This window comes from Pholcus phalangioides, unplaced genomic scaffold (assembly GCF_987345545.1).
Source record: "Pholcus phalangioides strain wild (caught in Gottingen) unplaced genomic scaffold, Ppha-v1.0 ptg000024l_1, whole genome shotgun sequence".
NCBI classification, from domain to species: Eukaryota; Metazoa; Arthropoda; class Arachnida; order Araneae; family Pholcidae; genus Pholcus; species Pholcus phalangioides.
The window spans coordinates 30,118,000-30,138,460 of NW_028301616.1; the positions used below are offsets into that span (position 1 = coordinate 30,118,000).

The 20,461-nt window shown below is 35.6% G+C and overlaps 2 protein-coding genes across 2 annotated transcripts in view; one reads left to right on the forward strand and one right to left on the reverse strand.

Annotated features, from left to right (window-relative positions):
• Positions 1-5,653: 5,653 nt before the first annotated feature.
• Positions 5,654-13,875, reverse strand: LOC149069201 (suppressor APC domain-containing protein 2). Its single transcript, XM_089250822.1, has 6 exons — positions 12,802-13,875; positions 9,597-9,709; positions 9,064-9,213; positions 6,944-7,045; positions 6,051-6,164; positions 5,654-5,962 (listed from the first exon to the last, which is right to left on the reverse strand). The coding sequence occupies exons 1-6, from the start codon at positions 13,715-13,717 to the stop codon at positions 5,840-5,842; spliced, it is 1,518 nt and encodes a 505-aa protein (XP_089106948.1). The 5' UTR covers positions 13,718-13,875; the 3' UTR covers positions 5,654-5,839.
• Positions 13,581-20,461, forward strand: part of LOC149069202 (uncharacterized) — a 67,843-nt gene continuing 60,962 nt past the window's right edge. The window contains exon 1 of the mRNA XM_089250823.1: positions 13,581-13,671. The gene's annotated coding sequence lies outside the window, so the exon portion shown is untranslated. The remainder of the gene's footprint in view (positions 13,672-20,461) is intronic.

Genomic DNA, 20,461 nt, shown 5'->3' on the forward strand with positions numbered 1-20,461 from the left:
ATAATCACTTTCATTCTAAGAAGTCTTTGCAAATTGCTTAATTGAGCTATGTTGGTTTTGTTTTCTTACATTTTTTACATACAGCTTCAAGATATTTCAAGAATGAAGTTAATGGAGGCTTTTCAAGTTTTTGTTGAGTTTAAAAAAAATGCTTTGACAACTACAGTAGAGCCTCAATAATTTGTGGTGGATGGGACCGATGCCACCTTGGATTATCAAAAAACTTGAGTAATTATCCGAAAAACAAAAAATCGTTAAATGTTGATTTCATTTTTAAAAAAAAAGGACAAGTAAAAAAGCAGTACCAGCATACTTGCTGTATTTTTATTCTTGAATAAGATAAAAATGTCATTCAATGTGGTTCAAAAAATGAAGAATGTGAAAAGGGTGCAAAGATGAGAGAGAGACAGAGTTTGGGGATGGAATTGATGGTGAATGACACTGAGCTTCTGATAGCTTTCAACTGCCTTTCCAATGATTTTACCTAAGCAATCAGGGGACAATGTCATTGTCCACCATTATGAAGATTATGGTCAAATTTGTCCCTCTTTCTCTGCGACCCCCCTCTCCTGAAAGTTAAAATGGCCTATGTCCATCCAAAGGAGTCTAATATTTTATTACACCAATTATATTTATTATAGGGCTGGGTGCTGCCTAGTACCTTTCAAACTGAAATAACTGTACAAAACGTATATAGTAGTACTACTGGAAAAAAAAGTTGAGTTTTTAGAGGAAAAAAAATGAGAAAAAGATGTGTCTCAAGAAGGAAATTCCAAAAATTTTCTGTGCCTCAAATTTTCTGAAAACTCAAATTTTGGGACTTAGATTTTCGAGGCTCTACTGCTTGTCAGTGTTTGGCAGATTCTAATACATTTCACAAATCATAAGTGTTTTAGAGATGCTGCAAAAATATATCTTGTTCTAGAATGCAGAAATGAATTACTATTGCGAGTAATTTGACTCAGAATGCCCATTGAGAACAGTTTGGTTGCCTTTGAGAATGGCAATGTTCGACTTAAATGTTTTGTACGATTTCTTTTGCTTGCAGAAAAAGCAAACAAGATAAAGTTTTTTACTGATGTTTACTATTAATTGGTTTTTTAAAACTTACTCCTAAACATTGTTTTTAGACATAATTCAAAATTCTTAAGATGGAAATATTTATTCTTGTAGCTCTTCCAGAGAGAAAATATTCTCCAAAGCATTGTTACTAAGATTTTTACATCTATATTCATACTATTCTGAATAATCGTTATCAGTATCCACTGAGAACAGTTCTGCGAATAGTGGAGCTTGACTTAAGTTTTTTGTACAGTTATATAGCTTGTACAAAATAAAAAAAATATATGTAGCTTTCTTTTACTAATGCAATCAATGTACTATTAATTGTTGTTTAAAACTTATTCCTAAACAGGTAGCATTTTTTAGACATTCATTCGCAGGTTAAATCCTTAAGTTATTTATTGTTTTAGCCTTTCCGGAGAATATTCTTCAAAAGATTATTACAGAGAATTTCACATCTCTGCTTCATGTACAAGATTCAAAGCCAATTTCAAGCCCAATAAAATGGTGGTTTCTTGTTGAACACAGTGTGTTTGATTTAAAATTATACCCGTTGGATTATCCATACTTAGATGAGACAACCATAATTTTTTATGGGCAGTATATTCATATTTAATCATAATTATTGGTTCTCTATTGCTCTTATTGGGTTGCTATATTTTTGACATAGTTTAGATATGTATTCAACATCCATATTTTTTTATGACCATCTTTATCCAACTGCCTTGTTGAGCAATTTGTCTGTTGTGCCATTTGTATTTGTATTAACGTATACAGTGTGGTGCAGATTAAAATTAAATGTCCTATGTGCATTTAAATTTTACTGTCCTATATGAAAGTTAACATTGGTTTTAGTTGGCAGATTGCTCAAAACTGAATTTCCAGTCCATTTGAAACAATATCTTCTACTTTGATTGAAATTGAAGGGATATTCTATTTACTCAATTGCAATGTGCATCCAAATCAGGAAATCTTAACTTTTGTGTTCCACAGACCTTTTGTCCTCAATAAAATTAATGTCACGGATCCCTTTACAATCTAATATTAAGTATATAGTAATGTAAAAACAATTACAAACAATTGCAGACTCTCTGAAAGCTCTCTAAGAACTTGGTTAAGAAACTGTGATCAGTTTTTGTTTTTAAGTAGGAATGGGTAGTATGTATATTATACTCAAGTAAACTAGTGTAATAATTTATTTTGATACAAATGATTTTCATTTCCACCGAAATAAATACAAGGATATAAAATTGTGAAAAATCTTCGCAGGGTTATATGAAAAAAGGAAATGTTTTTATAATCCCCTTAAAGAGAATGCATGAAAACATTTTTCCCCCAATGTGAAATTTTATTTATTTTCAATACTATAAAACTCGTACAAATTCAGCGTGAATATTGATGTGTACTGCATGTTATTTTGGTGTAAAACTTTTTGTGCTGTTTTGAATTCACATTCTGAATAAACTACTTCACTTGTTACGTATAATAGGACTGATCAAGGTACAATAGTATCCCAATATTTTTTTATAAAAATATTAGCATTGTGGGAATGTGTAATTTTTTAACTGAAGAGACTTCCATTATTTTAAACTAGATAAAGATCATACCAGTGTTTTTCTGGGGGGGGGGGGGAATCAAACTTGTTACTCAAGGGTCCACTATATTAATTGGAACAGTCATTCCCAAATGATGTGCGCAGCACCCTAGAGCAGGGTTTGTATAACCTCTGCAAAGAGATGTCCTCTCCACTTGTTAATACAAGATTCCTTGAAAGACTGGTTATATTTTGGAGATGATTTTAAGATGAAAATTCATCTTTGCCTCCATAGCATGTTGCCATCTGTGGCCTGTTATTCACGAGCTATTAGTTAATTGCTGCTGTCCACGTATGGAGCGACAGTGTATACGGTATATATATATGTTCCAAGGAAGAAATATTCTGTATGTTTCCATAGCTTAGGAGTAGAGCACTCATCTGGCAAACAAGATACAGGGTTCGAGTCCCCGTGGAGGCAGTGATAATTTTTTTTCCTAAAATCATTATCTCAAAAATATATCCAGTCTTTCGAGGAATCTTGTAGGTTTCATCTGGCCTGCAATTAAAAAGAAGTGTCAGTCTACTGAACATGCCAAGTACATCTGTTTATGACTTGCAAGCTATAATCATCTTGCATTTCTGCCTGAAAAGCTTGTGCATTCCTGCCCTAGAGTGAGTGCTATGAGATGTTCAAGATTCTAATCTTTCCTCTTTTTTTTGGCTATAAGTGAATACAAAAATTCTTGATGATCTATCTCTCTGTTCTAAGTAGGGTGGCCAGATATGGGTTCCCAGTGTATGTAACCAATTTTTTTTTTTGTCCAGAGAAAACATGATGCGATGTATTATAATTATAGTTGCACTGCTGATTATGAATATGCAAAATTTTGCTTGATGTCCCAGTTTTATCTTATTGAAATTTGACCACCCTAGTGCTAGTCTTACTGTTTCTATACGTGATGCTTATATACGTATCTCTTTGAGCTCCTTTAGTGTTTTTTACATGAACTTCATTATTTTTCATATTAGTGTTGTGAATTTTGTGTTTACTTGATTTTCAGTCTCTTATTTATCAATAAATGTATTTCTATTATGATTTATGTCTATGGATCTGTATTGTTATACAGTTACTGTGTGTGTGTGTGTGTGTGTATATATATTTATACAGATGTCGCAACTCATGATTTTTCATTTCAGGATTGGTTCTGTCATTAAATGTAATTTATAAATTACTACAGTGAAACTTCCCAACAATGGCCACTAACGGGACCGAGCAAATGTGTGGCCATTATTGGGATGTTACCGTTTTTAAGAGGTTCAGTATTTCTGAAACATAGATTAAATTTTCTGATTGCATGAAAAATTATAACAATTTATAATATAATTGATTAGAAGAAGCTGTGTTTAGTAGCACATGACATTTGTTTTACATTGAAGATGATGCATTTTTCATGAAGAACTTTATTTGTGATTTTCTATTATTAATTCTGTGCTCAGATGGTAAAATGTAATGTCACTTTTACAAAACTTCACAAGGACAAATTTATAAACAATATTTAGCAAAAATGTGATACTGTGACTTTTTGACTTATTGCAATTTGCCTCCGTTGGTTCCTCATAAACCGAAAGAGATGGATGAAATTATGTCACCTTCCAAAATTTTGATGAACGAAACTCCAGAATGCGAACAACTTAATTTTTTGGGAAAAGTGACTTGTGACATTTTGCCGTCTGACCACAGAATTTCTATTCAAACATTTCATGGGATAAAATGCGTTCAGCTGTGCTGTAATCCTCCCATCTTTAGACATGTATTCTTCAAAGCAATCAGCGATTCATCCCCCGATGAACTAGCTTTTTTTTTTATCTAATGGCATAGTCACACTTGCTTAATTTCAACTCTTAATTTCTGTATTGTTCTTTTTTCTGAAATATGTCTAGCACACCCATTAGCATCTACTTGGGGAACCTTCATGGTCTGCGGACCACATTTTGAAAACTGAGGACATAGAGAAGCACCCATAGTTATTTTTATGTTTGAAGGACTTAAAGATGGAAAAACTCCTTCAAATCAAATCTTGGTGGTCCATTTTTCTTATGTGATAATGCATCATTTTTCATTCATTTGAATTTCCAAAAGTGGCCGTTATTCAGAAATCGTTATGCTGAGGTTAACTTTTTGATGTTAATCCAATAGGATGCATTCCGTTCCAAGAAATTGTGGCTGTTGTTTGGAGGTTATTCCTTTTTAGAAGTGGCTGTTTTGGGAGGTTTTGCTGTAATTTATCACAGCAACTCTTTCAGAAATGTACAAAACATGGGGGGTTGAAACCCCGCGGTAGCAAAGTACATTTTTTTTTAATCTCTTCGTATGTTATTTTATGCAACCAGGAGCATGTATGCAGGATCAACCTTTGCAAGGGATTTCAAAATTTCTTCCAGAGCAATTTTGAGTTACCAGCCTTCATCAGAGCATTTAAATTCACAGAAATGTATTAAACTAGCATATAGGTATTTTCTTTCAAAATTTCAATTTTTTTGTAAAGATTAAAATATTTTTTCAATTAAAAAAATTAAAATAGATCTAAAATTTTTTTAAATTTTTTTATCCTCTTACAGGAGGTGTACCAAATGCATGCACAATTGCATTTAACACATAATCCTGTTATTTTAAATTAAAGTTACAGTATTATATTGACATCTTTTGCGATAAGTGTCACTAAAATGATATTTTTCTATGATTTTTCTTTGAAATAATTTTTTCTTATTAGATTAGATCAGAGATGGGATTCACATAATTTAACCTTTTTGCTCTGCAAACCATTAGTTGAATTGGTTGTATCTGCAAGCACAATAGACAGCTGCTCAGGCACCCATCTTAGGGAGATTAACAACCAGTTTGCTGGAGTCAACAAAAAATTAGGTACAAGTTCTGCCGAATCATTGTAAACTCGCTGAATCACACCAGTGGATTGGAAAAATGGAACCAAATGTTCAGTCCATTGAAGTTTGTCATGGCAGGGTCTGATGATATATTGAGTTTCACAGAAAATATAGCTTTTAAAATTTATTTACTTAGAAAGAAAAGTAAAGCTCCATCCCCACGTAACAAAATCCACACACCAATGGCAAATTTACATGAAGTATTTACATTTATGAAGGTTTACAACAGCTGCCTGATGCAAAAATGAACATTTATGGCATTATATTTTGTTGATTTTAGGTCCTCTTTATAGCTCTTTACCATAGAGTCGTGTCATTTGAGTCTTTTTGCTGCTGTGACCTGGCCAGGAATAATTCTCGTATGAGAGCAGATTTTTCAGATTCCAACTGGGTTATGACACCATTCTTCTTGGAAACCTCCTAAAAATTTATTTAAAAAACAATAATAATTCTCTCTCTCTTACATTTAGAATTCTTGCAAGTTTTAAAAAATTTCACGCATACTCACTTCTTTCAAGACATTGTTTTGTTCCTTGAGCTTTTGCAGGGATTGTGTTACGTTCCTTTGTCTATCATAGATGTTGTGCTGCTGAACTGCAAGGTTCATATGGATTGGAAAGCCCTGGTTGTGAAAAATGTCCCATAAATATTTAATGAAATCAATGATAACAGTCACAGAGCAATAGCGGTATGAAAAATCATGATTTTTTTAAAATAAAAAAAAAATCCAATTTTTTTCATTTAAATCACATTTGTTTTATTTAAATTAACTGACTGCTTATTAATTGAAACAAATCTTATTAACCATTAAGAAGGCATATTTTCATATCACCTAACTGCTTTTTTCTCCTAATCGCTCAAATTTAATTCAGCATTAATAAATAAACTACAAATGAACGACAAGCAAAAAATGTGAACATTAAAAGTCTGTGTTTATGTGACACGGAAAAATTGTTGAGCCTGAATTAACTTCATTTATTAACATGTTTCTTGTAGAGAAAAGCACTTTTATTCATGTCCCCTCCCCCATTAAAGTGAATGTGTGATGGGAACTCAGTATCACACATATGATGCAGGTTTCTCAATTCATTTGATGTACAACCAAAGAACCATTCAGCATCAACTGAATAAAAAACAAATTCTATTGACAAGATTGTTTCTTGCGCAATTGGTGGATGTGTTTCCGACTTGCATGATGTTCCTCAATAGTTTAGACATTTTTATTCTTTCACAGATTTAATGAGTTTTGGTAAAAAAACGAGAAAACTCAAAATTTAAATAAATCATGATTTTAATCACAATTTAAATCAAGCTGATTTAATTTGGTGTACCCGGAGTAATAGGGATTTTTTGCTATGAATATCTGTATACAAACTTTGAATATAGAAGAACAAAGCTTACTTTCTCAGATGTGTCCATCAGAGCATTCAGATGTTGATTGACTTCGGCTATTCTAGTCATCTGGAAATTCAACCTCTCCCTATGGGCATCCATCGAATAGTCCTATCAAGAAACATATACATTCAAACATCACAGGTATAGAAATAAGGGATGTGTCCCAGATGTCATGAAATTATAAATTAACATATTAGATGATGAGGACAGCAGCCAATTCAAGCCTGATTGATTTGGCAAGAATCTTCATCTAGTGATGTTTCTGATTCTTTCTGATTTTTCAGCTTGAGTTTTGTTTTTCTGATGGTCCCCCCCCCCCGTGCTCTTTGTCATATGCTAGAAAGCAGAATGTTTTGCATTGTTCTGCAACGACCCCTTGACTGACTGGAAATGTTCTGCTGTAAAAGTTTCCATGATAGAGTGTTTTCTACACGTTTCTTAAATTCTTTCGGATTGTTCTGCAGTAGCACTGCTTGTTATTTTCATATGTTAGTTATTTTATATTTATTTATTGTTTCTGATAGTTATTTATTGTTTTTGATAGTTATTTATAGTTTTTGATAGTTATTGCTTGATAGTTATTTTTCTATCGTCCAAACCACTCTTTGCAAGTTGTATTTGTTGAAGCATGTTCACCGTAAATTCCAATGGCACATGTTACGTGACTGCTGCACTTTTCTTTGCAATGAAATAATGAAGTAAAGCTTTTTGCACATGTGCTATTCTTCTGGCACAAAACTCTACATTTTTAATGAGGCAAATAATCATTGTTTACACTCTACACAGGTGTTACATACTAATTACATAAGTTTCTGTTGCAATTTTTTCTTGCAAGAGATCCTAGCATGCAAAAAGTACAGTATTTCCTGCATTATAAACCATGGATTATACATTTAAAAACATCAGATTTTTTTAACACAGATTATACAAGGTGTCCTGTAGGTGCTAATGCGGCCTTTACCTTATCAACCGTCCATCGCATAAGTATAGTTTTGATTTAAAAAATGCTCAAAGGTGTCAAAAAATTACCCTGTACCAGTTTTGAGAGTGAAAATACAGTGTGTAACAAAATAAAAAAAATCTAAATTTCTATACGTTCTCCCGTCTTCTAACTTCCAATTAGAAAGGTGTTGCCCTGTATCTCCTGAGGCCAACAAAAATAATTTGAAGTGTCTAAGTGCAATATTCAATGAAATATTCAAACTGGTACAGGGTAATTTTTGCACACCTTTTGAGTATTTTTTAAATTGGAATCATACCCTTAACCATGGACTGCTGATGATATAAAGGCCTCATTAACACTTGCAGGACATTCTGTATATGGCTGTGTGTTACATATCTCTAGATTTTTTTGAATGGTTGGAATCGAAATGAATATTTTCAAAAGTAATTTGTATTTTTTTTAAGATAATTTAATTAATAATAATTTTAATTATTAATTTTTTTAAATCTAAAAACATAAGATGAAACGAAAATAATTGACACAACTATTAATCAACAAATGTTAATGCAAAAATCAAAATTTTTTTCTGCAAAAATATGACAACTCTTTTCATTGGTTTTATTTCTTAATAGTAATACATGGGTGCGATAAGTAGCATTCTAAATCGACATAACAGAACATTTGGATGAATTAAATAACAAACTTCCAGGAAAGCTAATAACACATATGCATGATGCATCGACAAGTTTTAGGTGTAAACTGGATTTTACAAAAGCCATTTAGAAGAGAATATTTTTAATTATTTTTCCATGTGCCAGCAGAGTGGTCAATAAAAATCTTTCTTGGTAGGTGGGTAGAATTAATTTTATGCTTTATTTATAATTCTTTCACTTTCCTTTGATTGCAATTTAACAATTTTCAGTGTTTACAAATCATTTAAATCACTAATTAACAATCTTTAATTGTCAATTAACAAATCTTTAATTTACGATTACCAAATTTTTGATTATTAACAGATTTTTTAATTATTAAATTTTAATAATGTCGACCCACTTGAGAGATAACTTTGGAGCGAATGGCCTATATGGTCCAGAGTTTGGCACCCTTGATGTAGAGTAGGGTGCATTGTGTAAACACCTTATTCTAGAAAAAAAGATGATGCATAAAAATATCATAAACTCACTGAATGGGGTAAGTCGTATTTGCTAACTCGCTCCAATTTCTCAGTAACAGCAGCTATCTGCTGAACATACCAATTACGAGCTCTTTCGACTACATCAAGTCCCTGAAGAAGACCTTCTTTCTCTTGTTCTAGTAGTTTCAACCTCTTTATCTGGAATGAAGGAGTATGGAATTCATTAAACATGGAAAACGCATAGAGACGGAATTGCACACATTCTCGAGCTATTTGTAAATTAATATTGGGCAATTTTAAAAATAAAATATATATATATGGGTGATATTGCACATGAAATCAACAATATTTGCACTCAAACCTAGGGCTGTATTCCATTTAATAATGCGAGAATGTGTTTGATGCGGGTACGATACCCTATCAAAGATATCAAAACAATACCATGAGTATCATCCTATACCATTTATATCTATTTATATGAGAACATTTGCCGCAATAAAGAAAAAATTCACATTGCAGCATAAACAGGGTTTTTCTTGGGTTTTTTTTTTCCACAATTCAACATATGAAATGAGACTTACCATATTGTAATCAATGCCGTTGGAAACAGTGTGCCTTCTAGGTTCTCGTTTCCTGTTGGCTTTTTTGGCTGCTGGTCCACGTTCTTGGATATGCAGTCCCATTCCTGTTGTCACTGTTTAAAAGAAATTAATTCTCTAGTATGTTGTGTAAAATTTAAGCTTCCATATATTTCATGAATTTAGACTTTGTGTATGTCCATGTTAATTACTGAATATACACACAATAAAACAATATAAATATATATATATTTTTTTTTACAGTGACAATATATTCGAGTGGCAAATGGAACTTGTTTGAGTGGATTTATTAAGAAAGACGAAAAGGTGTATCTAATTGTGTGACAGAATTATGCAAAGCCACCAATAAGGAAGTCAGAATGTACTTGGCTTCATTAGAAGACATCACTGTAATCATTCAGAGAGGCACCCAATTTCGGAGAGGATAGATACTGTGTCATTGAAAAACTTCTGCCAGGTTGTTATTATCACACATCGAGCAAGCTGTATAAAGCCATCATGACCAAGCAATCTCACATTCTGTCCTGCAGTATGATTTTGCTGTATGAGAATGCTTCTTTTTATGTTGTAAACCTTGTGCAGTAGCACCGAAAATGCTATGAGGTTCTGCACCAATTATCCTAAAAAAAGTTGCTGTTGTCCAAGACAGGCCTTTAACCTCTTTTCCATGTTCATAAAACACTGACGCAGGCCTAAAAAAAAACAATTGTGTTCTCAGATTTTGAATTTAGTAATCACGCATAGATAGAATTTTAGACAACAGTACCAACCTTTTTAGTCATCATAACAACTTGATGCCTAGGATTTGTCCAACCTTGTGAATTTCAATAGTTCAGACCTTCAAAAATTATCTTTGTCTAGCAACAAAATTACAACATGAAAAAGCATCGTGGATTGCTCAGTCATGAAGACTTGATGCAGCAAATCATTGTAGTGAACTAACTCAGGGCTGTGGATAAATGCCAGGCACCAGGTCATCATGGCGACTAGAAAATCGGTATTGGCGCCTAAAATTTTATATGCATGATTGCTGAACTGAAGTGTATGTACGGTAGAACCTCAATTATCTGGGCTAATGGTGGTGAAGGTGAACACGAATAATCGAAAAACACAGTTAAACCGCCAGGAGTAAAAAAAAAGATTTAAAGTAAAATTGAAAAATCATCCAGGCTAATGGCGGGGAAGGTGATCACAGATAACCAAAAAACACAGTTATCCTTTTCCTGTTGGCCATTCTGCACAGTTATGAAATGTACTATGAGAATGACACAAACAAGGAATAGCACTGGTCCAGCTGATGAGCCATGCGGTCATGTGACCACATTCAAAGTAGTTACACCAGCGCCTTATCTTTCAGTTCCAAAAACACAATCGATTTCAACTACCTTCTCAGCGTTTCCTGTAATTGGCTGCATATCTTTAGTGCCAATTGCCTCAGGGCAATTGTCCAATTCTTATGTGTGCATATTGGGGCTGCCATTTCAAAGCATTGATAAGGGAGTTCAACTCTGAGAATGGGAGGGTGGTTCTGTAAAGGAATAAAGAAATCCAGTTTTACGAAATGGAAATGTTTATTTCCATTACAACCTTCACAAAATTTTACATAACCAATGAAAAAAAAACAACAGAACAACAATAGAGAAGAGCTGAACACGAAATCAAAATTTTCATAGCATGGTTAATCAGCACACGATAATCGAGGTTCTACTGTATGACACAAAGTTTTTTGATTTCATAATAGGCCTATGTCTTCCAACATGGGATGGGGGTCATAAAGTCTCGGAAAAGTAAAAAAAAACATTATTTAGAACTGTTTTGCTTGGGGGGAATATGCTTGGCTCCTAAAAAACTTTGCTGGAGCCTCAATTTTTTTTTTTTTTATCCAGTGCTGAACTTATCGTCTACCACTGTGAAGTTTGCCATCATGGCCCCAGGTTTAAACCAGTGGGAGGACATAGATAAGATATTTTTCCTAACGAGCTTGAGGTGAACACCGACAGATAATGCCTTCATTTCCAACCATTCTCATTAATGGCAGTTATGTTTGTTAAAGTAGTAGCTCTGAATTAACCAAAGTTCTTCACCTTTTAATTACATATATAGCGCTCTGTAGTGAACTTTGATTCACATTCTTGCATCTGCAGTGAACTTTGATTCACATTCTTGCATCTGCAGTGAACTTTAATTTAAATTATTGCTCCTCTTCGAAAAAATTGCATCACTGAACTTTTTCCAGCTCTCACCGTTAAAACTGCTCACTTCCATAACACACCTGAACCAAAATTGACTTAAAATAAAATTTTTTTATTGTTTTCTGCTTATTTTATGGCAACATATCCTTCAAAAACAAAAAATAATTAATTAATTTAGGTCAATATCTTTACTAGGACCATTCAAGTTAAGTGAACATATGTATACCTGAGGTCAACTTCATAAAATAATCGTTAAAAACCATTTAAAACTAGGTACATATATGTGCGGGGGGGGGGGTCTTCTTCTTTTGTGGAGTCATGAGCCTGTACGTCATCATCAAACGAAGAGCACCCCTAACAGTAACTTTGACATACTTATGCCTGAAATCTGTATAATTGCAATCCTTGAATGAAGTTTTTATGGGGGTGTTTAGTTGATCAAGTGTTCACAAGCACTCTTGATGCTCTGAGGAGCACTATGGTGCTTGTGAGAAACAGGTTGAAGATGGCTGCATATGTGTACCTCTGGAACAAAGAGGTTAAGATCACCTTCCCAAAGCACTGACTAAAGAACTATGTTCTTCACAGATGGTATTTGCCTTTTTCTCAATAAGTTTGACATCCGAATACCTTCGGTGATGTCTTCTAATGAACACAAAAGACATTCTTGCTTTCTAATGAAAGCTTTGTTAAAATCTGCAACGCTGTGCAATATTGTTAGTCCGTCTCAATAAATCCACACACAAACAGGTTTCAATCAACTCTAATACAAATAAAATTAACCCTTTAAGCAGCAATTAGGAGTCATTAAACCTCCCCTTCAAAATATCATATCTTTTTTTAGTAAAGTAGACTTTCTTCAGATTTTCGGCAGGTGCAAACTGAGGGGTGTGGGGAAAGGTTTTCTATTGAGAAATACTAAAATAAGAGGCTTTTATGGAGGCAAGATATCTCGTCATTGGTGCTTAAAGGGTTAATCTAACAAATTGACATACACTCAGTGGTCCGAGACGCTAAATTAGGATAGGACACAGCGTCCCTCTTCAACAGCTGATTCTCTTTCAACGGCTGAGGAACTTGCACGTCACTACGAGCGGGTGGAGAAGCATGTACCTCAGGAGGATGATAACTCTTCATCATCCTCCATTTCTCCAGTGCCACTGCAACCATCGCCTTGGACATCCTCGGCTGCTGCTGGTGATGGCTGTGATTCGGACCTCTCCTGACAATAACTTTCTGCTCGTTACTGCTGCTGCTATAACCCGAATGCTGAATTGGATTATAAGGTTTCATGGCATTGTTCTGCAAATGGGGCATGCTCGTGGCCCTCTGCTGGGACAACCTCACGTTGTTGGGTCTCACCGCCGCCGTGTTGTTGTTATAGCAGCTCAACCGGGACGACGGATGAGGCGGAGGGGACACGGACAGCACGTTCGGGACACTCGGTGCACGGTCGGACGAACCCGAATTCGGAGCTATCTTGACCACGGGCGGCGGTGCCAGCTTCCTGTTCGGCATCCTGTTCATTTCCGGGATGGGTACCGAAGCGGGACGCGACGACGTCCGCTGCTGGTGCTGTTTGTGCAGCAGTCGCGGCGGAGGAGGAGGGCTGCTGGTGGCCCTCGAGTTGTCGTGTCTGAGCAAGCAGATCCTCAGACCCGCGCAGAATCTCTCGAAGCTCAGCAGTCCGTTAGCGGGCGTCACTTTGCGTAAGCATTCGATGGCTCCATTCGGCAGGGACGAGGAGGCGCCGGCGCCACTTTCGACGTTCCAACGGCTCTGTATGTCACTGAGCCGTACGAAACCCGTTCGCTTATCGTCCATCAGATCGAAGAGAGTTCTCATGGCGGAAACGAACTGTTTCGGTAAGCCGTCTAATGTTGATTTGTGATGCATGGATGCCGCCGTCATAATTGTTTTTCCTCCTCTTCTCTTTCCCTTTTAAGAACAAAATAATGATCCGATGATCATCATGAGCGTCTCTGTAACAATAATAATAAATAATGGAAGTGAAAAGACGGCGTCTACCAACATCTTGTTTACACCTGTTAGTTCTTTTTTTCCACTATTTTGAAACAAGTGCACAACGAACTTTTTCCTCTCGTCCCATTGGTCGGAAAAGACTTGTTTCCCGAGTGGAGAAAACAACTTTTTTCTCTTCTTTTTTATATAAAGGGGAAAAAGAAGAGAAGAAGAAAAAACCTCCGGAGTCACTATTTTATTGAGGTTTTAACCTCTTTTTTTTGTGTTGTGTTGTGTGTGTGTGTGAGCGTCGGGGGAGATTGTTCTGTTTTTTGTAAGAGAACACGATTCAGTCGTAAATGATACATTCGTTGTTGCTGGGTTCACCCGTTTGTAATTGAAATGAACTCGAAAAGCTGGGTTAACGTATGGGTATAACGAGGATGTATGTCCCTGCAGGGCAGAGTCTTCAACCCACGGGCCAGGGCCGTCTTGAGCGTCATGGGCCCCCGGGACAAATAATTTTTTTAAGGACCTACCTGGCCACTTAGCGACAAATTCAACTAATTCTCGTTTTTCTGAAGTTCCTTTTTGAGGCCCCCGGACCGTGCGCCCTTGCGTAAAGATGGCACTGTCACGGGCTAGATGTGGCCGTCTGAACATTTTGCCGGGGCCCACCGACTGTTTTGAGGAAATAGCTACTTTACATATAAAAACGATTAAATTACGAAGGAATGGGGGGGGGGGGGGCTCTGGTCACTGAAATCTCTACTGCTGAACTTCTGCCAAACCCTGGAGCAAGGACCCAAGGCTGGGATCTTTTGGCGGTCCCTCGCCCCTCCCAGACCAGAGTCTCACTGGCCCCTTTATATGATGAATTTATAGCGTGAAAAAACAAAAATGGTGAAAATCGTCCCGGGCACCAGGACTTGAGCCCCCACCCTTGGGGGGGGGGGTCTGATTTTGCCATCAACCCATGAAAAAATCCAACAAAAACTGCACTACTCGCAAACAGTATGCTTTCTAATGATGTTATTGCATTGTCATACTCTATCTGTGGCCTCCACAATAGTGGGGCTTGCAGTGCTTCAGCCCGGGACAAATCTTTTTTTTTTCACTATAAATTCAGTACAGAGGGGCCCCACGAAAGATCTCCGCCAAGGGGTCCTGGCTCCAGGAATTGGGGGGGGGGCTATCTTACGAAAAACACATGAATAAATCTATGCATTCAATGCTATTTAAATTATATTTCTTCCCATTATATTTTAAATGTCTTTTTTTTTTTGCAATTAAAGAAAATAAACATTTTCATGAATGTTTTCTAACTCACAATTACCAATCCTTTTCAATAACACCTTTTCATTTGAGTGATCTCTATGCACTTTCACTAATTTTTTGTGCTTTTTCACATCCAAGTTTGTTTCTCAGTTTTACTAGTCCAAAAGTAGAAAAAATACGCTCGATTGATGCAAGATGTAATTGAATGCAGGTCTTCCAAAAATTTGCAAAAGTCCGCATTTAAAATCTTAATTTTTTCCTGCCTTGCAACGCATGATTTTCCACCACTTTTTTGCTTCAACTGACTATCATGTTTTGCGAAAACATTGTTCTTGGATAGAAATGTGCGTCTTCTATTTGAAACATTTGCAGTGCAATAACAAATTCTGTATTCAGTTTTTCGATCCAATTGTTCAGCGGAAGCTCCTTGTTCCTTAGTTAATCTTTTTCCTCTCAAAGCAGGATCAGTCATATTTGCAAGGAAATGAAATGGAGTTGGTGCTTTTTCAAAGCGATGTGCAACACACTCCTTATATGAAGATAATTCTTTACTTTCCAATATATGTAGCCATATTTCTACAAGTCCATATTTCTACAAGTTACAGCTATATCTGTAAATTATCTCTAGGGCTTTACCAATACTCTAACTGCACTTACAAGTTGACGCATTCTTTATATAATTCTTTGTTATCTAAAAAAATTACAATACTTTTTTTCAATTTCTTTATGTTCAATGGATATTTCTATGTATTTTGGGTAATTATGGGTGAATGAAGAAAGGCAAGATTCTTTGGAATTCCACCTTGTTTCATTAGGTAATTGTGGCTTTTTTCCATAAGCCACCCAAGTGGTCTATGGTGTTGTCTAAAGCAGAATGGAGCGTCCTTATTAGTAACTAGCTATAATATACCCGGCGCTGCTCGGGTTTTCTTCAATGAGGCTTTTGGGATCATGCGATATCTCCCTCTTTCTTTGACGGACATGCAAACCGTGTCAAAGCTAACCAATATGGCGACTTCCTGCGCGAATCATGAAATAAGCAAATCTAGATTTAAAGAAACGTAGAAATGAATATTTCCCCCCCCCCTTTTTTTAAGGGGCGCTAGGTATTTCGATCCCCCCCCCCCGCACTTATCAATCTGCCTGTTTCTGCTTCCAAAAATGCTTAATTAAAGCTGTGGAATTTCTTCGATGTACTTATGATGTAACTTTACGTAATTAATTTTAAAACATCCTAAACTATATGAATTTATGCAGTTGAATATTAAAAGACAATACGGAGACATTAATTTTCATACTAGAGAAGATATAAATAAAAAGTAGAAATCAATGTTATTGCCTGAATATCCAACTCAAAAGAAGATCCGGCTAATTACTTGATATTTAATTTTCTGGGATTCGTATCTCTAAGCGAGCTCAATATTTCGAAAATCGAGAATTCAATATAATTTTTAACATTATTGATGTGGCGGAAAAACCCACTAAATTTCCGCATTCTTACCGTAAGAATCGGCACTTTTAACACTGATTTCTCTATGGGGATCATCTTTTCCTGACCCTCAAAGCGATGCTGATGATGATTATGACGTCTATTCAAAACCCCTCATTACTGGGATTATTGAAAATGTGGCCAACCATTATAAAGCCATAAACTATTATACATATACATATGCTAACAGGATTAGAGAAGTGACAAACCATTTTAAAGGCATAAAACACGTCTGAAACGCATTGCTAGGGAACCACAGTAGCCAAAGTAAACGTTCGGAAAGTGATTGTTGAGGCCCAAAAACCATTGTTGCCGACAGTTTTTGCCCATTTGGGGCACTTGTCCTGCTCTGACGAAATTTTAAAGTAGCATATCGGTCAAGTCGGGTCCCATTTGGTATATATGCAAAACTTTGTGACGATCGAACTAAAATTGTAGATTTGGATAGAGAACATACACACACACACACACAGACAGACAGACAGATAAATCAATTTTACATATATAGATTTGAAACTTCACGTCGAATCATGGGTATTTTGACTGGATGAAGTTTTCACGTAGCCATGTAATTCATGTCGTTTTAAACTCTTCCGGTTTGTCATGAGATAATCAAGAAAGCAATTTGTACAGCTGTTCGGTCCCCAGTTTATTCAGTTAAGTACATTGTCATGATCATGGAAAACGTGCCCAAATCGTGATACGGCATTCAGCTTTTTTTTCGGCATGTACTGAGTGGTATTTTGTGCAATTAAATGTGATACACGATGTCATTAAAAAAAATTCTCATTTTTGTTGCGTGAATTTTATGTTTAAAACTATTATTATTTTTTACAATTCAGTTTTTGGTAATAAGTTTGCAACTGCTCGGTAAAAAGAAAAACGTCTCTTTAATCTTTCGATTTGAAAAATTTGATTCGGAATTCATTTCATTCTGTCTTTTTGAAAGTCAACTTTTACTCCTCTTAGAGAACTTAAATTATTTCTTTTACTTTCTATTACATTTGTTCTCTAGAACAAAAAAAAAATCACATACTCATAGTGGAAACTAGGGTAGGGTCGTCGGAAATGTTTCGAACCTGTGGGTGCTCGTCTTGAGCTTTATATTGGAAATTACGATTTCTCAATCAATTCTGGGTGTGCTCAGACACGAGCCACAAATTACCGTGGGTGCTCGAGTACACCCGGCTCCGACGCCACTGAACTAGTGGGAAAGGGACCCTTCCTGGAAAAAAGCATTACGGTCCTGTATAGTCCAATGAATCAGGATTTGGGTCGCACGGAGTGTCACTGTAGGAGGGGTACCTAATGAGGGTTAAGGAAAAAAAAATAATTGTAGAAAAACATTCGCAAAATTCAAACTATGAATGTATTGAATGGAATAATTTGCGGATAAAACTGGTTTTTTTTAAGCACACGCATGATGCACAGTCCTACGAGTTTCCCCGGGGCATTTTTCAGGAGAGACGCCGAAAATGTGTCTGGCACATATGAGAATTTTGTATCGTGCCAATTCTGCAATGAATTTTATGACCGATATGGCCTTTCTCCTTCGAATTTATCAGTAATAATTTTTCCACGTTTTTTCATATCAAGGAATACCGCACGAAAGGAATTTTCAATTCACTTTATTTTCTGGTAAACATAAAGCGACAGCATCTAGCACTGTTTTCCACTTGACCGCAAATGCACCGACCACATCTGAGCCAAACTGTTTTCAGCTGGTTGTAAAAATTCAGAAAAAAAAAAATCGGCGTGAGAATCTCGCGTGATAGAAGTGGAACTTCTAACTTATTTAAACCTGATTTGGCATAACTAGATTCAGGGGTGGCATCATAGGCGGGGATAGACTTGAAAGTCTGGGGGGGCACGATGATCATGTTGCCAATTCATATATGCACAATACATTAGATCAGTCGACTCCATCTTTGACGCTGGGGGGGGGGGGAGCAATGCCCCTCCGTATCCACCCACGGGTGGCATAAGCGAGGGTGCAAGTTTGACGTGCTTGATGTCGTTTAAAATAATGGGAAAACTATCAGTTCTTAATTAATACGTGTTTGCTAGAAATCATAATGCATTTCATTATTCCATAAACTTTTGAGACACGTAATTTTAACAAATTAATGAATGCAAATAAAATTTTTATTATTTTGTGAAAAATGCTCTTTATATTATTGCAAAAATGCTTTTCTTTTTCTGTGAAAAAATTGCATTTCATTACACTGCGTACTACAAAAGTTATACAGAAAAACAAGATTTCACAAACGTTTTGGGTCATAGTGTATTTCGTACAACAAATCCTATTTACTCATCTCTCAAATGGTTCCGGAGATGCTGTTTACTTGTCCGCGTTCATTGAAGGATATCTCCACCCCGACCATGTACATGTTCAAGAGCACGTTTTTTTGCATGCATGTATACATACATTTCCGATCCTTATGGTCAGTCGATCCGAATAGAATATAAAAGAAGAAGATCAAAGTATCATGATGCTCTTTTTGATGAAATATTCAGGTTTCCTTCGTTCATAATAGATGAGATCAAGGATGACCAAATATAGGGGCATTTACATTGGTTTCTAATATGGGATAGTAGAAAAAATTATTCCTATAAATTATAAATTCTTAGATTTTTTTTTTTTTTTTTGTAACATTCAGTAAACCGTAGTGTTGCGAAATAATTACGAAATGTTATATTCCGGAATTTTCACGTTAAGTTAAAAAAAAAATTAATTTCAAAAATTATTTTTTTGGTGTTAGAAAAAAGTAAAAGGTTATACAGGGTGATTACATAATTCCTATTGCCGCATATTACTGGCGTTGATCCTAAAGGTATACTTCCAATTACAAAAGTTATCCAAATAACGTGCAGAACTCAGATAGGCTATTCATGCTTCAAGGGGGGTGTATAATTATCGAAATGAAAAAATTCACTTTTTCATTTCGATAATTATACAACTCTGCAGAGCGAAAGGTTTTTCCTCGTTTTTGGCATACTCAGTAAAAATGCCATTAAGAATAGTTTATATTCTTATAAAGGGTGGTTAAGATGATGTAAGCATAATCGAAACCCCACCTCCCCCTTGCCATCAAAAGTCAGCAAATCGGAAACCCCTCTCCCCCCCCCCCGATGCCGACGTAATACTTGAATAGCCCCTTATACACCTATTACATACAGTACATGGAAGTGAGAAAAAGACTCTGCAATGCTCTCATCTAATTATCTACTGTCTGTACTGTGTGTTCCTTCCCACTCTTACTTCTTTTTTTTTCTTAATTTCCCTTTCTTCATTTTTCGAACAAGGCTACCATATTTATCGCCCCTATACGGCTAACGCAGATCATTTAAATTCATTAACAACAGCTTGTACGCGTGAAGGGGTTATAATAGAGGCAATTATGATCACAAGTACTTTGCGAAAAAACAACGTATGGAGAATGCTTTTTTTTTGTGAATCTCGTATATTTCTCTCACACAAGATCATAACTAACATTAAATAATTATTGGCTGTAAATGATGTAAAAGGTGATGATGATGATAATGGAGTTGAATCTTGCAATCAAAAGTTGAGAAATTAGTATAAAATAAAATCACTTCATTCGGCGCTAATCCAGTTTCCTCGACAAAAATGGCGAGGGGGGAAAAAAGTCAATTAATGAGTAATTTCGCTCATAATTATATTAATTTCATGAATGGCGGGAAAATCTAATTTGAATGGGTCGATCCGGAGCATCATTTTGGTTTACCCTCATCGTTTATATGTTGAGTCTTTGTTTTTCATGAGGTTTTTATGAGAAATAAGAACAAAATAATCTCTTTGTATCCAGAAAATAAGCAATTTATCGCTTCATGGTAATGAACAAACACACAACTGTTTACTTTCATGAATATTCAGGAAACAACTTCATAATGGAAATACTATT